The 19,002-nt window shown below is 44.1% G+C and overlaps 1 protein-coding gene across 3 annotated transcripts; it reads left to right on the top strand.

Annotated features, from left to right (window-relative positions):
* Nucleotides 1-1,844: 1,844 nt before the first annotated feature.
* LOC307239789 (sodium/hydrogen exchanger 6-like) lies at nt 1,845-17,383 on the top strand. 3 transcript variants are annotated; one of them, XM_080013353.1, is made up of 16 exons: nt 1,845-2,097; nt 3,346-3,449; nt 4,350-4,427; nt 4,546-4,622; nt 4,837-4,949; nt 5,162-5,267; nt 6,732-6,885; nt 7,176-7,272; nt 7,402-7,490; nt 7,731-7,844; nt 8,985-9,096; nt 9,224-9,377; nt 10,523-10,553; nt 12,428-12,513; nt 13,322-13,427; nt 14,027-17,383. In XM_080013353.1, exons 1-16 carry the CDS (start codon nt 1,932-1,934, stop codon nt 14,387-14,389), a joined length of 1,950 nt encoding a protein of 649 aa, XP_079869479.1. In that variant the 5' UTR covers nt 1,845-1,931; the 3' UTR covers nt 14,390-17,383. The 3 variants fall into 3 exon arrangements, with proteins under 3 accessions (XP_079869479.1, XP_079869478.1, XP_079869477.1); XM_080013352.1 differs by having other exon boundaries at nt 3,346-3,545; nt 12,431-12,513; XM_080013351.1 differs by having other exon boundaries at nt 3,346-3,545.
* Nucleotides 17,384-19,002: the final 1,619 nt, after the last annotated feature.

Genomic DNA, 19,002 nt, shown 5'->3' with positions numbered 1-19,002 from the left:
ATCATCTTTGTCTCGGTGTTCGGTGCATACATGAAACATGAACGTAAAAAAATAAGTAAAATATAAGTGAAACACATAAGCATATGTACACTAGAGTGTTTTTTTTTTCTAGTCCTGGGAGATGATGGTTTCCAGGCAGCGGCAGGGCTCCACAGTGTCAACTGGGGAGTCACACAGGGTGATGGGGTTGAGTGGGGCTGCATTCTTCCTGGAGTCCACAACCATCTCCACTGTCTTCACAGCGTTGAGCTCCAGGTTGTTCTGGCTGCACCAAGTCACCAGATGGTCAAGCTCCCACCTGTAGGCGGACTCATCCCCACCAGAGATGAGCCCAATGAGGGTGGTGTCGTCCGCAAATTTCAGGAGCTTAACAGACTGGTGGCTGGAGGTGCAGCTGTTGGTGTACAGGGAGGAGAGCAGAGGAGAAAGAACGCAGCCTTGAGGGGAGCCAGTGCTGATGCTCCAGGAGTCAGAGAAGTGTTTTCCCGGCTTCACATGCTGCTTCCTGTCAGACAGGAAATCCGTGATCCACCTGCAGGTGGAGTCAGGCACGCTCAGCTGGGAGAACTTGGCCTGCAGAAGACCCGGGATGATTGTGTCGAAGACAGAGCTGAAATCCAGAAACAGGTTCCTGGCGTAGGTTCCTGAGGAGTCCAGGTGCTGGAGGATGAAGTGAAGGGCCAAGTTTACTGCATCGTCTACAGACCTGTTGGCTCTGTAGGTGAACTGCAGGGGGTCCAGGAGAGGGTCTGTGATGGATTTGAGGTGGGAAAGCACAAGGCGTTCAAAAGACTTCATCACCTCAGAGGTCAGGGCGACGGGTCTTTAATCATTAAGTCCTGTGGTCCGTGGCTTCTTTGGGACTGGGATGGTGGTGGCGCATTTAAAGCAGGCTGGTACATGGCATGTCTCCAGTGAGATGTTGAAAATGTCTGTGAACACCGGAGGCAGTTGATCAGCACAGTGCTTCAGTGTGAATGGAGAGACAGTCTGGTCCGGCTGCTTTGCAAGGGTTCTGCCTGTGTTGCGGGTCAGATTAATCAATATATTATCACCGTGTAACGGGCCACACAAAATTGTCTCGCGGGCCAGATGTGGCCCCGGGCCTGTAGTTTGAAACCCCTGAATTAAAGCCTTGTTTACTTTGGAAGACACACAAATAGCATTGTGAAATTTATTTATTTATTTTTGAGAGAGAAAACACATTGTACGGTTTTTTTACACATGCTACTTATAGTATATCCTAGACGACATGACACGTCTTTTATTTTAATTCATTGTATACTTGTATCTTTATTTATGTGTATTGTTCAATAAAAGGCTGTTTGTGGATGGAAATAACATCAAATCTTAAACCCAGAATAAAAACACATTTATCAAAAATGATCATACTTTTTTTGTAAATAAGGGCGTTGTGTTATCTCGGTACAGTTTGGATTTTAACGCGTTCCAATTTGTACGGAATGTAACATGATTGACTAATAAATAATTCCTCGAATATCGAAATTCTATTGCTTGAAGATCTCGTTGCCGCCCGTTTAATTATTAAAAAAAAAAAAAATGCATGGAGAGAAAATAACCTTGAATAAACATTTAATTGTGGGTGGAGAAATGCGTTATTGAATAAATAATAAATGTGTATCTTAACGAGGGTCTTTTATTTTGAACAACCGGAAGAAGCAATGTTTTGCTAGAGATAAGCAACGAGCTACGGAAGAAGCTGTCGTCGCCCTGATCTCTCCGGCCAGCCATTACGTTCACATCTATGTCGCCGTTACACAGCCACCAAACGTAACCGCTTTCGGAGGTCTACAATGCGAGTCACACATAGAAACCCTATCGGCGCCGGTGTCACCCTTTGGAAGGCGTCCCGGCTCCTGCCCTGTCTGTTGACATTGCTGCTGGTCGGGAGCCGAGGAGAGAGCCCTCCGATGGACAATGTGGCAACGGAGAGGATGGCCGAGGAGAGCCACCGGCAGGACAGCGCCAATCTGCTTATATTCATAATGCTCTTAACGCTCACCATTCTGACGATATGGCTGTTCAAACATCGCCGATTCCGGTTCCTCCACGAAACCGGTCTCGCCATGATCTACGGTGAGGAAGCCCTCGATCAGCTGGCGTAAAATATACAATCCACGTTTGTCAGCTAAGTCAGTGCGGGAAGTGTCGTCGTCGGCAAATCGTTACCACACAGCTTGAGTTACGTTGATATTTAATAGAGCAGTGTTGCTCGAAGTGGGGTCCACCCACTCCAGGGGTCCTTCACGAGGCTCCAGGGGTATCCCCAGCAAAATGAATCCACCAGAAGTAGAAATAAGCATAAGAACATAAGCTTGTGTACGGAAAGACATGATGTGACTGAAATACACAATATCCTGGTCAATCTTACAATAATACCAGTGGTACCTCGACTTACGACTGCATCTACTTACGACTAATCCAAGATACGAGTAGCGATAGTCACCAAAATATGTATCTACTTGCGACCGACTGCTCCAGTATACGACCGTGGAAATTTGCAGTTGGCACGTCGGCGGTCAGTCAGCAGTCAGTCAGCAGTCAGTCAGCGGGCGACCTACATCATGTGTGCACGTAGTTCGTGGCTTATCGATATTTTTTTCATATTTACTGTGTTTGTGCTGTGTATTTTGTTTATTTTCACCCTTCATAATTTCATCATTTATATGGGAAAAATTGCCTGACATAAGACTGTTTTAACATACGCCCATTCTTATAAAATGAATTACAGTTGTAAGTCGACTCTAATAATTAAAAGCCCACAGCGAATTTAGACAAAACAAACAAACATTTCCGAACGTCTTTAGATCCAATTGGGTCAATAACATTCAACTTTTGATATTTGTCATTTGTGGCACATGTGACACCCCCACTCAATGCGAAATGATTGATAGTTAAACTTCCCCATTATTTCATCTCCAATATGTCAGCACCATTAGAGCATGTACAATAATGACTGTCTTGATCCTAGTTCCAGATCCTAGTCATAGATAGCTATGGCCTTTGGGTTAAATCGTATCTAACAATAAAACAAAACTCGATGAATGAAAAGTGGCCTAATGTACCTCAAAGTTAGGGTCCTTTTTAGTGGAAAAGAGTTGAGAAGCACAGCACTAGATGAGGATGTCTGTCCTCTTTCTCATACAGCCTCCTTATGTTTTTGATGTGCATGAACTCGAGTATGAAACTCTGGTGTTCTTCAGGGAGCATTATATTTTTGTCTGAAACCATGAAATTGGTAAATGATGGTTTTTGTCCTGACAATAGACCAGGACCTAAATAACCAGCGTCCATTCGCTAACCTGCTGCCTTTCCCTCCCGAAGGTCTGTTGGTGGGCGTGATCCTTCGCTTTGGGGTCCATGTGCCGCAGAACATGAGTAACGTGATCCCGAGCTGCGCTGTGAATGCCAGTCCAGCGACTCTACTGGTCAACGTCAGCGGTCGATTCTTTGAGTACACGTTGAAGGGAGAGGTCAGCCGGGGCAAGGGCCATCAAGTACAGGACGACGAGATGCTGAGAAAGGCAAGGAAATTTCTGTTTGGGACAACTTGTGTTAACAATATGGATACATTTCTGCTCTAATTAGTAGTTATAAGGGGGTTTAGTTAATGCAGCACTATTCAACTTATTTGGGATTTTGTGCCCCTAGAGTTTCTGAGTGCAATTGCACTTTTACACCACTGTTGTAAAACTCGGTCCGCTGTACCAGACAAATATGAACCTAATCTGTCATGTTTCAGTAACAGTCTATGCTACAAATGCAAATTTATATGTTCCCGGAGCCGCGGGCAGGGACAGGGCCCCCCTGCTACTGGTGTAGGTACCAGATGTGCTCAGTCTGGTCGATTGGCTCCCATGCACGAGTCAGAGTCAGGGTGAGGGAGAGGGTGAGGGTGAAACAAACCCTGTGGCGCCCCGCCGTGCGCACCACTGGCCTGTCTGGCCCGCGCCGTCGGGGAAGTGGGGCGGCTACGTTTTGTATGAGCATTATTACCGGACATTTTGACAGCCAAGTTTATAGTTTTAGATGTTTTTTTTTTTATTTATTTTACCAGGCAAAAAAAAGGTTATTGCCCTAGCCAATAATCAAGCAAGTGATGTGGTACCATAAAACGTAACACACCTTTCCCGCGCTTTCAAACCCAAGCACAGAAGTTACATAGTGAAATAGTAGAATAGGCGTTCAGGGGATGGGTACATCAGTGTACCATCAAAATGATTTTGAAGCTGTTATATTAAGGTAAAAAAAAAAAGTTCCACAGTGTTTCTTTCAGACAATAGGTCTCTATATTTCTCTTTTTGTGCTTCTCAACTCTCAATCCTCAGGTGACCTTTGATCCAGAAGTGTTTTTCAACATTTTGCTGCCTCCCATCATCTTCCACGCTGGATACAGTTTGAAAAGAGTAAGATTGTCGATGCACCTAAGGCTAAGTGGGCCTAGTTATCATTGCTAGTCAAAATCAACTAATGTGAGTAGGAGCTAACTATAGCCCCAATATTTAATCCCTATCTTTCTCTCAGAGGCATTTTTTCAGGAACATTGGCTCCATCTTGGCCTATGCGTTCATGGGAACAGTGATATCATGCTTTGTCATTGGGTAAGTTAACATGCCAGCTTTGGACTGGGAAGCAGCTTCACAAGTGCTGCCCTCCCCCCATCCTGTTCTCTATATATTTCATTTCACTACCTCCATTTCAAGACATATATTCTGTATCTTACATTTTCTGGTCATCTCAAAGCAGAGCAAGAGCAGTGATAATATATTATTTGCCCTGTATGTGAAGGATGTTCCATTTCACTCTGGCTTCCAGGTTGACAATGTATGGGTTTGTGTCCTTCATGAAGGCCGTGGGTCAGCTGGGGGGCGATTTTTTCTTCACCGACTGTCTCTTTTTTGGGGCGATCGTCTCAGCAACGGATCCAGGTAGGCACTTGTACATCTGTCTCTATTATGGGTACCTTTTTTAATCTGCTGGAAAAGGGAAAATCAATCTCATCTCTGAATATGTGGGTGTTATGCCAGATTTTTGGCAGGTCTACATATGCAGTTAATTCTGTACAGTAAACTACATACTGTATATGTGCATAGGCCTGAAAGCTAACATGTCATGGAGTTATTCTTCCTCCATCCCTCAGTGACAGTGTTGGCTATCTTCAATGAGCTCAAGGTAGATGTGGACCTCTACGCCCTTCTGTTTGGAGAGAGCGTCCTCAATGATGCCGTGGCCATTGTCCTCTCCTCGTAAGCTAGATGGACACACATTCCCTTTCCCACATTCATGCAGATGTGTACACACAGACACACACACACACAGACACAGACACACCGAGTACTTAATGGATTTTTATTGAACTTTTAACGACAACAAGTACCAGGCTGCTGAATTGCTCTGTGACAAAGCTAATATGTCGTGTTGTAATTGGCTGCATTAAACCATAACAGACATCCTCCTTACTAACCCCTGGTCCCTGTCATTTCGCTGCCTACCACTGCCACCCCACCCCCCACCCCCCATCTATCCATCCATCCACGTCTGTCATCACCAACCCGTACGTACGTATGCAGTGTTCTGTCGCGGTTTGAGAAGCAGGCCAGACAGGCAGCAGAGGTAGTGCCACCCCAGTGGAGAAACGGCACCTTCTGGCCCCACTCCCAGGATGAGTGGCAGCGAGAGAACCAGTCTCTAGTCCCCCGGTTGGTGGGTGGGTGGGTTGTAGTCTCACTTAGGTTCTCTGTGCTTCAAATCAGTACCTGTGAAAGTCATTTAGTTTTATATTTTTTTAGAATGCTTGTAAGAGAGATCCCTTCCCTTCCCCTTGCATCATGTACAAGCTGTATTTAAAACATGAAAATTCCCCAGAAAATTCCCATATATTTGGCATGAGCTTTCATCTGTATCACAACACAGGTATCGTCATGGTCTGTTTTGTTTTACTATATTATACTATTACTATACTATGATACTGTCATACTGTTTTTGCGGCAAGCAATACAGCGCAAACGGCAACATGGGTGGCGAAACACAATACGATAAGGGATACGGCATTCAGGCCAACGCCGTATTCACAAACCATGCTTCAGAATAATAACAGTGTTTAGAGGAATAGTTGTGGAGAGATCAAAGATGATAATACTTTTGGTTAAAAAACGGTTAACCTGCTATATCGGCCTTGTAGTTATTAGAAACTTTGGGAGCATTGGAATTGGAAAGTCATAACAATTGTTCCACACCCGCCACCTACATATTCCACTTTCCCACCTAGTAAGGGTGTATATGCTTTGCGGTTAATAATGCTAGTAATGTGTTACTATTGCAAATTCTTTGTTGCTGGATGCTGTTGCAGTGCTGATGATCTGAGCTGGGATCCACTTAGAGCTTTGCATGCCGGACCTTCCCTCCGTCCTTCACTGTAAAAAACCCAACTCCAGACTCTTTAGTCATATCAACAGAGAATTTGGAATTGGGTTTTTGACTTTTTTTGTGTGTGTGGGGAGATGTGATGCTTGACTGCATTTTCCTCATGAAACAGTCGCGTTGTGATGTCCATGTACAAGTACGCATCGGCTGCATATCAAGAGTTTGACCCGATTCACTCTCTTTGTCTATTGTTTTTGCTTGTTTTTGTGTATACGTGTTTGTCTTTGTCTCCGTCTCCGTCCATTGTGTTCTCCGTCTCTTTCTACCTCGCCTGTCTCTTCTTTCAGCTCCATCGTGGCCTACCAGCCAGAAGGAGACAACAGCCACAGCTTTGAGGCCATGGCCATGCTCAAGTCCTTTGGGGTCTTCTTGGGGGTCTTCAGTGGGTCTTTTGCTCTGGGAGTGGCCACAGGAGTCATGACTGCCCTCATATCCTTTGAGGTCCTTTGAAGCGTTAGTAGAGCGTAGTAGTCAGGAGGAGTACCTTGACCTCTGCTTTCCGTTTCACAGATTGAGATGAGCAAAGTCGAGCTAAGTGCATATACAACTAGATGGTTTTATGCTGGCTTAAAAAAGCTTTGAGCCAACGAAAATCGACCTTTAACTCAAGACAGAATCCGGGTTCTAATCTGTTTTCGAACCTGCAATACACCTAATGAATCCGGAAATGTTGCTTTCTTGACTATTAAGATTATATCTCTTGACTTCCCTTTCCTTTTCACGTGACCAAGTTCACCAAACTGAGGGACTTCCCCTTGCTGGAGACGGCTCTCTTTTTCCTCATGTCCTGGAGCACCTTCCTTTTGGCTGAAGCCTGCGGATTCACTGGTGTTTGTTTTGCATTCATTCTGCACAATAAGGGCTTAAAAACAAATGTGAGATTTGTCTCATTCTCTCTTTCTCTCTCTCTCTCTCTTGGTCTCTCTCTCTCTCTCTCTCTCGCTCGCTCGCTCTCAGGTGTGGTGGCCGTTCTGTTCTGTGGTATCACCCAGGCTCACTACACCTACAACAACCTCTCTCCTGAATCCCAGGACAGGACTAAACAGGTCACTCACACACAGCCTATGATAGAATGGGGAAGGGTTCAAAAACTTGAAAATATACCGTATATAACAAAATAACACGTTATTATGCTTTGAAAGGCATTTTCTCTGAAGTGTAATGCTGTGTTTCTGACTCTTTCTCTAGAACTACTATGTGGTGAAAGCACTGCACACGAGCACAAAAATAATGTCTTTGCAAACCTTATTTATTCTTTTTTTTTTTTTTTTTTAATTTCTTTTCAGCTGTTTGAGCTGCTGAACTTCCTGGCCGAGAACTTTATCTTCTCCTACATGGGTCTGACTCTGTTCTCCTTCCAGTCGCACGTCTTCAACCCTCTGTTCATCATCGGAGCCTTTGTATCCTTCGCACTGACGCAGCTAAAGACAACGGATACAGGCGATTTATCTGACTTTCATGACTGTGAAGTGGAGTTGGGTCGATCTCCGGATTTGTCCGGTCCGGTGTGCGCGCCTTACCCACTTTGATTTGATGCAAACCGACTGAACCGGCATTTGTCATGATGAGACGTTCTGGCAAATTATGAAGCAGCCTACATCAGCAACCTGTGCCGACGCCGTCACTGCGCTAAATCCAACTTGTATTGCATTAGTAATAAGCAAAATGACAAACATAATATTATAGAGGAACAGCTCAGGTTGGACAGTTTGTTGAAGAAGTGTGAGAGAGGCCAGATTGAGATGGTTTGGACACGTGTGTAGGGGAGATGAGAGTTACATTGGGAGAAGGATGCTGAGGATGGAGCTGCCAGGCAAGAGGAAAAGAGGAAGGCCAAAGAGAAGGTTTATGGATGTGGTGAGGGAGGACATGCAGGCGGTTGGTGTAAGGGAGGAAGACGCGCAGAACAGAAGGTATTGGAGGCAGATGATCCGCCGTGGCGACCCCTAACGGGAGCAGCCAAAAGAAGAAGGAGAAGATAAACAGACTAACCGAGCCACTAGTGCCTGACAGGCCGTGCGCACTTTAGTGCAGAGCCGCTCTCCATGAAGGAGGTGAAATTTCAAGAAGAAAAATTGAATGCTTGTTGTGAGAAATAGAAACACGATGTATCACTCAGTTGTCCTGCTGATTGTGGTGCCGCTACACTCTCTGCTTGTTGTTGTTATTATTCAGTGGAGAGGTGCATTATCGCCGCCAACTCGGGAGTGGCTGCTCAATTATGTGCGGCATCTTGTGGTAAAATTTGTTATACCGGTCCGGTGTTTGGCTTCATATCAAACCGGTTTGAATTTTTTTACGTCGGCCCACCCTACAGTGAGGTGCTTTGGTTGAAGGGAGAACAAACCCGGTTAGACTTCCCTCCCTTGTTGGGTCATTGCAGCTAGCCAAGTCACTGACTGATGCGTCCTCCACAATTTGGGCGGTGCGAGGCCGTTTTAGGGTGGTTTTTTCAGCCGAAATTACCTTGGCATTGTATTCATTAAGGCGACCTCAAGCCTCTGCACCAGTTGTTTCCTTGAGCTTGTGGCGTCCAACAGGTGGCAGTTTTCTTGGGACGAGCAGCAAACATCTACCCCCTGTCCTTCCTGCTCAACCTGGGTCGCAAGAACAAGATAGGATCCAACTTCCAGCACGTCATGATGTTTGCAGGTATGGTCAATGCCGCAGCATGACTCGCTCTCTCCGAGGAGAACGGGCAAAGCGTGCGGCGAGAATGCCGACGTGGATTAGTTGAGCGGCTCCCTACTTCACAAATGAAATCCCGGCCTGTTTGCAGGTCTGCGGGGCGCCATGACGTTCGCTCTTTCTATCCGTGACACGGCAACGTATGCACGGCAGATGATGTTTTCCACCACCCTCCTCATCGTCTTCTTCACCGTCTGGATCTGTGGGGGCGGCACCACGCCCATGCTGTCTTTCATGAGCATACCGTAAGTTTCTGCAGATGTAGAGGTACATTCATAAATGGAGGGGGATACACAGGATGGGACTTTCACAAGAAATGCAAACAAGAAACTGTTTCTTGTTCATGTCCTTGTGTACATTGCGTTCAGATAACCTCTTTCGTGCACCGCCGCTGGTGGGCGTGGCGAACGAATGCGGCCAGCATCCCGCCTCTCACTCCTTCACTTCACGTGGTTACCTGAGCGTGGAAGCATCTCTTTTGTGTTTTGTGCTCGCGATTTGTGCTTTTTGTGCAGTTATTTTGCCAATTTTTTTTTTTCGAACCATGGGCCCGAAAAAAGTTAGTGCTGAGAAGAAGAAGCGGGTGATGTCCATTGACCTAAAGCGCAAAATAATAGAAAAACATGAGCGAGGTGTGCGTGTGATGGAATTGGCGAGGCAGTACGAGCGTAGTACTTCTACGATATGTACCATACTGAAGCAGAAGGAGGGGTATAAAGGGTATTACGCCAGCCAAGGGCATTAAAATAATGTCTAAGCTGCGGACCGCTGTCCATGAAAAGATGGAGAATCTGCTGTTGGTGTGGTTGACGGAGAAGCAGCTCGCAGGAGATAGCGTGACGGAGGGTATCATCTGCGAGAAGGCAAAAATGATCTACACATTCTCTTTTATTATGTTTTATTATGTTTTTATACAATATGTTATTTATAAATACATTTTCTTATTTAAAAACACGTAACAAAAAAAATTGGGGTGTTTTTTGGGGGACTGGAACGGATTAATGGCATTTCAATTAATGTCAATGGGGTAAATTGATTTGCTGTACGAGCAAATTGAATTACGAGCTCTGTCACGGAACGAATTAAACTCGTGGGTCAAAGTACCACTGTACCACTTTCAGAATGTCAAAATGGCATAAAATCCAGAGATAAAAAAGCATCTCTTTGGCAATCTCTTCAAACTTACATTTGGGAAGGGTAGAAGGGGGGGTGAAGATTCAAAATGTTGCCAGGCCATCTAATTGAATGAATGAATTGCGAGGTATATCTTAAGATATTGTGCACGCCAGTACATGTATTCGGCACTGTACTTTTTCCTTGTGTATGTTGTGTGAGTGCCTCTGAATAGCTGTGTGTTTGAAGCCACGCCCTGCTGTCATTTCTCCTTTAGGGTCGGTGTGGATTCCGACCAGGACAGCTCTGTAAGTAACCACAGCTCATCCGACTTGTGCTTTTGACAAAAGATTAAAAAAAAAAAAAAAAATGAAATGGATCTGCTTCTGTTGGTACGGTAGAACTGCAGATATTCCCCTATAATCCAATGCTAATTTGTATGCTTTATCATTGGGGGGTTGACCGAGGATACACCTAAAATAAAAACTATGGGGCGAATTCACAAAAGGATAAAGCGGCTAATTCACAAAGCACCCGCAAAGGCTGAAAAGCACCCCGAACTGCGCTGCCACGCAAATAGCATCTGGTGCGCTGGTGCTATTTGTGCCTATTTATATTAGGTATTTGTGGCAGTTCCGCCTACCACACGCCACCCAAGCCGCGTTTTTCAGGGCCCTCCGGCACAGAGATACAGACGACGATGGGATGTAGACATCAGTGTATTGTAGAGAGAAGGCTAGGTGGAATTAGCCAGGTGCCGATGGAACATGTCATGATAGGGCTCCTATCCTGAGTGTGTGTGGGAATGGGAGTTTTAACCTATTGCCCGTTAGCCCAACCAATAAGCAACTGGTTTGCAGCCACCCTGACCCAATCACCTAGATCCAGGTCAGGTGTGGCTGCTCAAACCATCCCATCTCCAGACCACAGTATTATTCATACATGTGGTGCAAAATTGGCCCCTTTCTATGCAAATGAGCCTCCTTGTAAATAGCGTCCAATTCACAAACACCAGCTCTAATAGCCACACGCAGTTAGAGTGAAGCTATTACCGTCTGTAGAGACCTGGTGGTCATTGCGCAGAGACCACAAAATAAAAAAAATAAAAAAGCCAGGGCTGTGCAGGGCTCAACTGATGAGCTGGTGCAACAGAAGCACATTTGGAAGAGGTGTCACACCCAGACTTTCCAGGGATCTGTAAATAATATTTTGACATTCCATTCCATTCCATTATTTTCAAATCCCCCTGTCAGTATCTGGCAGAGCACCGACCCAGCCCCTCCAAGGATTTCCTTACAATTTTACATTTTCATTAAACACTTAAAATCCAAATGACTACTGTCAACTGTTATTTTAAGTTAGATTTTTATTTAAGACTGATAATTGTAAAACGGGGAAGTTTTAGGAATTGAAACTGACTGAAATTAGTGGACATTCTGGTCCAAGGCGCACTCTACAAACAGTAAAACACCGGAGGAGAGGGAAACGTTCCGTTCTCCGCTGTTGCGGACTTTGCGCACCGTTACCGGGAATATTTCTTTGTCATGTGGGTTCACTGTGTTACAAACTGGATGAAATGATATTGAACTTTATTGCTCATCACATTTCAATTCATTCACTAATGTAAGCCAAAACATCTATAATCAACTATTTATTTATTTAAAAAATACACCATTGAATGGCAATTTCAGAATTTGAATAGGGTTTATATATATATATATATTTTTTTTTTAATATTCTTATTCTATTCTCATTTCGAATTTTGTTCCTGCAGCCCTATGGTACAGTAGGTATTATATGCAATATATGCACTACGGAACATCATTTAAGCAGAACGTAGTGTTCATTGTTCCAGGGTTTTGAAATGATTAAACATGTTTCTTTATGTTTACATTTGATCAAATATTAGTTAATAATGACATTTGGACACTGTTTTAAATACGACTACAACAGCCAGCAATGCAAAGCTCCATCCCTCTGATCTCCACCATCCAATCAAATTCAAACAAATATTACAAAAATTATATATATATTCCATTTCAATGCTAATTTTAATGACAAAGAAAAAGCTCTAAATCACGGGATTAAAAAAAAAAAACACATACAATTAAACGGACAGTAGAGTTTATTATTAATTATCGTTATTATTTGTTTCTCACAAAACCTCTATTTGCATCCACAGGCGGTAATGGCGGACGGTTTGCAACGGAGAAACACCAAACACGAGAGCGCCTGGCCCTTCAGGATCTGGTATAACTTCGACCATAAGTATCCTCTGATCCAGAGACGCGTGGCGGTCAGACAGAAAGTGTGTCCAAGTCTCACCTCACATGAGAACTCTGAGAAGCAGGTGATAAGTAGTTCAGTCAACGAAGACCTACAGCACATGGGAACGTTAGGACTCGACCCTGATCGGCTCGGGCATCCAGCGGAGGATGCCTCCAGCGGCAACATTCGGTTGCGTGTTGGATTTTTATTCCTTCCGGGGGAAACAACATTTCCCTTTTCTTTAAAAGGTTGGAAGGGCCGGCATAACTGGAAATGTAATGTTTATGGCTGAGAACGGGCATTCTTAACTCGGGGGAAACAACCTCGCTACACACCAGTTACTGAAATCTGATTGGTTGATTTCTCATCCAAGAGGTGAGGGTACTGGTGCTTTTAGAATAGTCCTCATTTCAGATTGTACCAAGAACTATTGTTTTGTGTCTGTGTTTTGTGTGTACAACATGCTCTTAGTATTCCTAAGGGGTCATTGTTAAAAAAAACAACTAAAAAAAACGGGCCTAAATTTTTGCTCAAAACAGAGCGGGTGTACACCAGTAGGGGTTCAGTGTATATAGTGGATAAAAACACTGGATAGCGAAAGTCTGCTTTCCTAGTGGGTGTTGACTGAAGGCCCAGTGAAGAAAGCTGCTCAAATCAGAGGTTTGGCTTTTGCTTGGAGGGATATATATTAAAAAAAAAAAACAGATTACAAGTAAAAGCCAAGGTTCTCATTTCTGACGTTACATCGAAGATGGTAAATCAAACCACTTTACCGAGGCAGGAGTCCTTGACGGGAAACCTAACTCAGCTACCTGAAGCCTCTGTTGACGCACAGTGGCCCTCCGCTCACCGCTACGCTGCCTGCTTGCTGTGGGCCACTCGCACGCTGCCTCACCAGTCCACAGGCCTACGAGGTAGGCACACACACACACACACACACACACAGACACACACACACACACACACACACACACACACTCACTCACTCACTCACTCACTCACTCACTCACTCACTCGGGAAACTGCATGTAAAGCCTTGTCCACAGTATTGAGACTGGTATAGAGACAGATTTGAATCTTTCAGACACACACACACACACACACACACACACACACACACACACACACACACACACACACACACACACACACACACACACACACACACAGGAAACTGCATGTAAAGCCTTGTCCACAGAGACTGGTATAGAGACGGATTTGAGTATTTCGCTCACACACACACATGGATGACAGCTATGACTCCTATAGCACCACCACCCACCCTGGATTACCACGATTTCAAACGTTATCAAAATCCCCCTCGAAAAAAAATCACGCAATATGGCCGTAGCTTTACTTGTCGGGCAGCTGACGCTCAGAAGGTGGAGTAGGCTGCCTAGCAACCTGAGGGGTTGCCGGATGACCGCGGTCCATTCTCTCCACACCTGAATCTGAGTTGAATCGGAGACGGTTTTCCACGTGGCCGATTCCATCCCTTCTCTTCCGCCACCAGAACGAAGGGCAGCTCCGCGACGACGACATGGACCTGATCCTGAACGACGGCAGCTTCGACGCCGGCTTCATGTACGCCGACGTCACCGTCAGCACCGACGCGACCAGGTCACGCACAGTCAGCAGCAGTCGCTCCGTCAGGGGGGGCGGGGACCCGGCCGGCCACGAGGGCGGCCTGGAGCGGGAGCTCGTCGCCGGGGAGCGCGAGCCGGCGACCCGGGGGACGCGTCTGGTGCTCCCCACGGACGAGCGGGCTGAGGAGCCGCCGGGCGCCGTCATCCTGCCCCTGCCCCCGCCCCCCTCCGCCACACTGCGAGCGGCGCTGACGCCGGATGTGGAGCGGGAACCGCGGTTACAGTTTTAGCGGTTTCCGTTCGTTATTGGACCGGGCTGAACCCCCAATTCTCCTGGTTGAATCAATGATTTGCTGCTTTTACGGTTTCCACCACATTAACGGGAGGGCGTGGTTGGGTCGCCCCCCACCAAATCATTGGGATGCTTAAAAATTGAATTCATGCAGCTTAAGTTTATCTGCTTGTTGAAATATAAAATGCAGATCCCGCCCCCAAAAAAATGCAATTAAACAAAAAAAAAAAAAAAAGGTTTTATATGCAGCAAATGATTTGGGCTGTGGTGGTTGCCGAATCAATCTTCTGAATGTTAGTAAAAAAAAATTAAAAAGAATCAAAACGTCCACGTTGAGCTTTCAGGACGTGTTTGTAGGACGAAAAGCACGTTCCTCCTCGGGGCGCGGCTCTAAAGGAACGGCATCACATTTCGACGCCGTCATCCTCTCGCCTTCGGTCTTTGCCTCCTTTTTCCTTTTAAAGCTGGAGATGCGGGACCGTAACGAGGGATGAGGCGATAGAGGAGGCGGAGCAGAGACCCCTGTCTGATTTAGTTTTTTTTTGGTTGTTTTTTATTTTTAATCTAACAGAGGATGTGTCTGTTTTTCTTCCAGGTAGAAACATATTACAGCACCAATTTGCTGACGGTGTGTTAGAGATCGCCCCATTCATTTATTGATTTTGTTTGTTGAAGAAATTGTTATTTACATATTTATTGTCTTGATTTATTTGTTTGTGTGTTTTGTTTTCCGGTGTCATTTAGTTTGGTTATTTTGCACTGTGGCAGAAAAAATACTTATTTCATGGGGTATAAAATCTGAAACACATACGTGCTAGAATAGATTTTCCGGTGTTATTACAGTGGAAAGCTGACATTTTGGGCACCCCAGGTTAAAATGCTGGTTGCACTGAATATCTCAGTCAGCGGAGGCGGACTTGACCTCCGAGCCGTATGAAGTGGTACATGACAGCTTTCTTCAGAATTGAAAGAAGATGACTTTTCATTTGAAATGTTTACAGCTTTGAAACAATAATAAAAATAGGCCGTGTGGAAAAACGTTGGGAACCCCGTCGCTCCGCCTTTGGCGACTTCAACAGCTCGCAAACGCGTGGAGCAGCCATCTTTCAACACTTTCTTTTGGGATAGCTCCCTATTCTCCCCGGCAACGCACTTCTGGTGGAAATATGTTTGGGAAGACATTCAAGTCCGGGGACTGGCATTCCAAAACGTTCATCGGTCTTTCGTGTTTCCGAGAAAGAGGAAATGGGTACATTCAACCATCGAGAGGTTTTTTTTTTGGTTTTGGTTTTTTTTTTCTTTCTTTTTCCAGAAACTATGAATAATACCAAATTTTTTTTGGTAGGGTTTAGGGGTCTGGTCGGGTTCGGTCAACTTCGATATCCATTCTAACCTGCACTTTGACCCGGGGTGTCCAAACGTTCCCATTCCACCGGATACATCCACAACGGTACAGGTAGACTTCCATTCGTTTGGGAGCCATGCAATACGAGGTGTACACAAATCTACGGTACGACATTTGAATGAACGTCTGATTATAGAACCTCAACAGAAAAGCTTGATCGTTGGTAGAAGGCACATTGGGACTATTAGAAAGTAGAGTATGAAAAGGATCCCGTAGGAGGTGGGCTTGTTGGGCCGATGCACCACCACCACCACACACCACAGACACTGTCTGAAGCCAAACCCGTTGACGTGGCTATCCGAAATAATGTCTTTTTCGATTCTGTTTTATTTATTTATTTATGTATGTATTTATTTATTTATTTATTTATTTGTGGTTTGTTCTTTTTGTTTTTTTCTTTCTTTCTTTGTTCAGTTTCATTCTTTTAATGTTCCTCCACACTTAGCAACTGCCAAGTCTTTGTGACGAGCGCCAATTATGGCATCGTCCTCTTTTAGGGCTGATTTGAACTGTTACAATTCAAGTGCCTCTTCAGAGATTCAATTTTATTGTAGAATTATACATATTTGATTTGCTGATGTCTAGTAAAAACAACCTTTTCAATTTTTGACCCATTTTTTTTTTTCTTTTTTTTTTTAAGGGTCAAAGGTTTTGTTTTTTTTTCAAAATTGCCCATGGCTCTGTGCTTTAAGGCGTTTCAGTGATCTTTGCATTTTCTTGTTTTCTGTGCGTCATCATGCGCTCTGTGTTGAGCCTGTGTGGTCGCCGGGGAGTGCAAAGTAAAGAAAAACACTGGCTGGAAGAAAAACAAAACAACGAATGAACAAAAAATACGTTTTGTTTTATTCAAAGAGGTGATCCCTTTTTAAATATATTTTAAAGGATAACATATTTTGGAGGATGGCTAGAAGTAATCGTAAATACTTTTATTGGCGGCATTCAGTTTTGACCAAATGTGATACATCCCCATTAATGGACATTTTTTTCCCCCCCTTCTATTCTTTCTCATTAATACAATTAAGGGAACTCGTATTTTGAAAGCACTCCAAAACCAGTCTCTCTCACAGGTACACTGCATTTGAGACCATTTTCAAGTCCTTGTTCTCCAATCCCTACAAACCTTTGTTTCCTAATTCTCCAGTGGCACCGCATTAGCTTCTCTGTTTCTTGTTTTGGCAAGAGATACCTTGAATTTGCACGTACCTATTTAAAATTGTATTGACAATAACTTTTTTTCTCTTTTTAAAGCAACTTTTCTATTCTTTCCGTGTGTCAGGAAAGTGTGAGCTATGAAGGAAAAATACTAATGTGGCCTTTTACGCCACAGTCATCTTTGAGCCAGTGTTGACTGTATTAAAGGGTTAAAATGAAAGTGAAGAACAAAAGTAGAATTTTGTCTATGTGGAACGCTTGGAGGTCCGTAAATGGGAACTGTTGTCGAGCTGACTGAACTTCAATATACCAATATGTTAATACTGTGAATGCATTCAAATGTGTGCATATGCATCATGCGGCTGTGTTTGCTATGTGAATTTTGAATGATTGAGTTCTGCCCCACCCCCCCCCCCCATATGGTTAGTCTACAGTTTCTCCAGTTTTGACCTCTTGTGAGTTTTGATGTAAAATAAAAAAAAAAGCAACATCTTCATGTCTCTCTGTATGTTTGTCTTTCATTAATTATTATAGCTTTCTTTAGAAAATCTGTATTCCATTCATCTTCCCGTTTCATCACAATCGCAGCTAACTAGGGTCAATATTTATAAAGAATAATGCGTGGATCTTTATAAAAAAAAAAAAAATGTAAAAAAAAGCCCCTCACTCCCTCACCTTAATTTTAAAATGTTTTTTTAAAGGGTTAAATTCAACTTTCTTATTTCCCTATTGCATACAGAAATAAGGCTATGTGGAGGCCTACAATAGGCATGCCCCTCTACTGCCAACGCCATTCCCACCGCCGTTGCTTGAAGTTCTTTTCTCGACCTAACCTCCCCCGCCCACACTCGTTGGAAGTGGCCCCGGCACCGCGATGTGGTCTGGTTTCATCCGTGGATAATGATAACAAGAGGGTGTACGTGAACACATCTTTATTTAAGCAACATGTCTAACGTGACTTATCCGTTCCGCCGATAACCTGAATAAAACCCCTTAGCGCCCAGGAGGCTCTTTGCATATTTGTATATGTGACTCATTAAACCACAATTGTAAGCGGTTTACACAAAGACTCAACATTCCCAAAACAAATCTCTTGCTTAATGGCAGAAATACCCTTTTTACTCTTTAAATATAATAAAAATAAATATGTACCACTTAACTTAATACTCAATTAAACCAAATACTTAACTCATATACACTCATTGAGCACTTTATTAGGAACACTAAACCAATACTAATACTATACTAATAACTAATTGCTCTCAAAACAGCCTCAATTATTCTTGACATGGATTCCACAAGATTTTGGAAACATTCCTTTGAGATTCCTGTCCATGTCGACATGACTGCATCACACAATTCCTGCAGATTTGTCAGCTGCTCATCCATGCTGCAAATCTCCTGCTCTGTCACATCCCAAAGGTGTTCAATTGGATTCAGATCAGGTGACTGGGAAGGCCACTGGAGAACATTGGAGGCGGGTTGGGTCCATGGATTCAGGCTATTGGTGCCAAATTCTGACCGTGCCATCTGCCATCAAATCGGTTGTGGTGCATTCTGAGATGTTTTAATGCTCAACACAAATGTTATTTGTTTTTCGCACCATTCCGAGTAAACTCTAGAAACTGTCGTGTGTGGATATCCCAGGAGATTAGCGGTTACAGAAATACTCAAACCACAAATCACATTTTTTTTCCCCATTCTGATGGTTGATGTGATCATTAACTGAAGCTGCTGATCAATATCTGCATGATTTTATGCATTGCACTGCTGCCACGCGATTGGCTGATAAGATAATTGCGTGAATAAGTAGGTGTACAGGTGTTCCTAATAAAGTTTTCAGTGAGTGTATATTTACATCCTTATTATTTTTTGGTTTGTTTTAGTCCCAACATTTAACATTAACTCACAGACAAAATTGTATGCCTATTCTTTAAGACTTAGTCGGGCTCATCGCTGACATCCAGGTCCACCTGAGGAATTTTCATCCCCACAGTGAAGGACTCAGTGATGACCTGGAATCCGTCAGCCTGCTCTGTGCTGGTGAGAGTCGG

This window comes from Zeus faber (genome assembly GCF_960531495.2).
Source record: "Zeus faber genome assembly, chromosome: 14".
NCBI classification, from domain to species: domain Eukaryota; kingdom Metazoa; phylum Chordata; class Actinopteri; order Zeiformes; family Zeidae; genus Zeus; species Zeus faber.
Note: the sequence above shows the minus strand (reverse complement) of the source record. Positions and strands in the feature narration are given on the sequence as shown.

What these genes read in the sequence shown, in the direction of transcription:
- LOC307239789 (XM_080013351.1), top strand. Translation starts at nt 1,932, where the DNA reads ATGGACAATGTGGCAACGGAGAGGATGGCCGAGGAGAGCCACCGGCAG. An exon ending in CGTCTCAGCAACGGATCCAG is followed by an intron (nt 4,950 to 5,161) that starts GTAGGCACTTGT and finishes TCCATCCCTCAG; the next exon opens with TGACAGTGTTGGCTATCTTC. An exon ending in TGGTATAACTTCGACCATAA is followed by an intron (nt 12,514 to 13,321) that starts GTATCCTCTGAT and finishes AACCTAACTCAG; the next exon opens with CTACCTGAAGCCTCTGTTGA.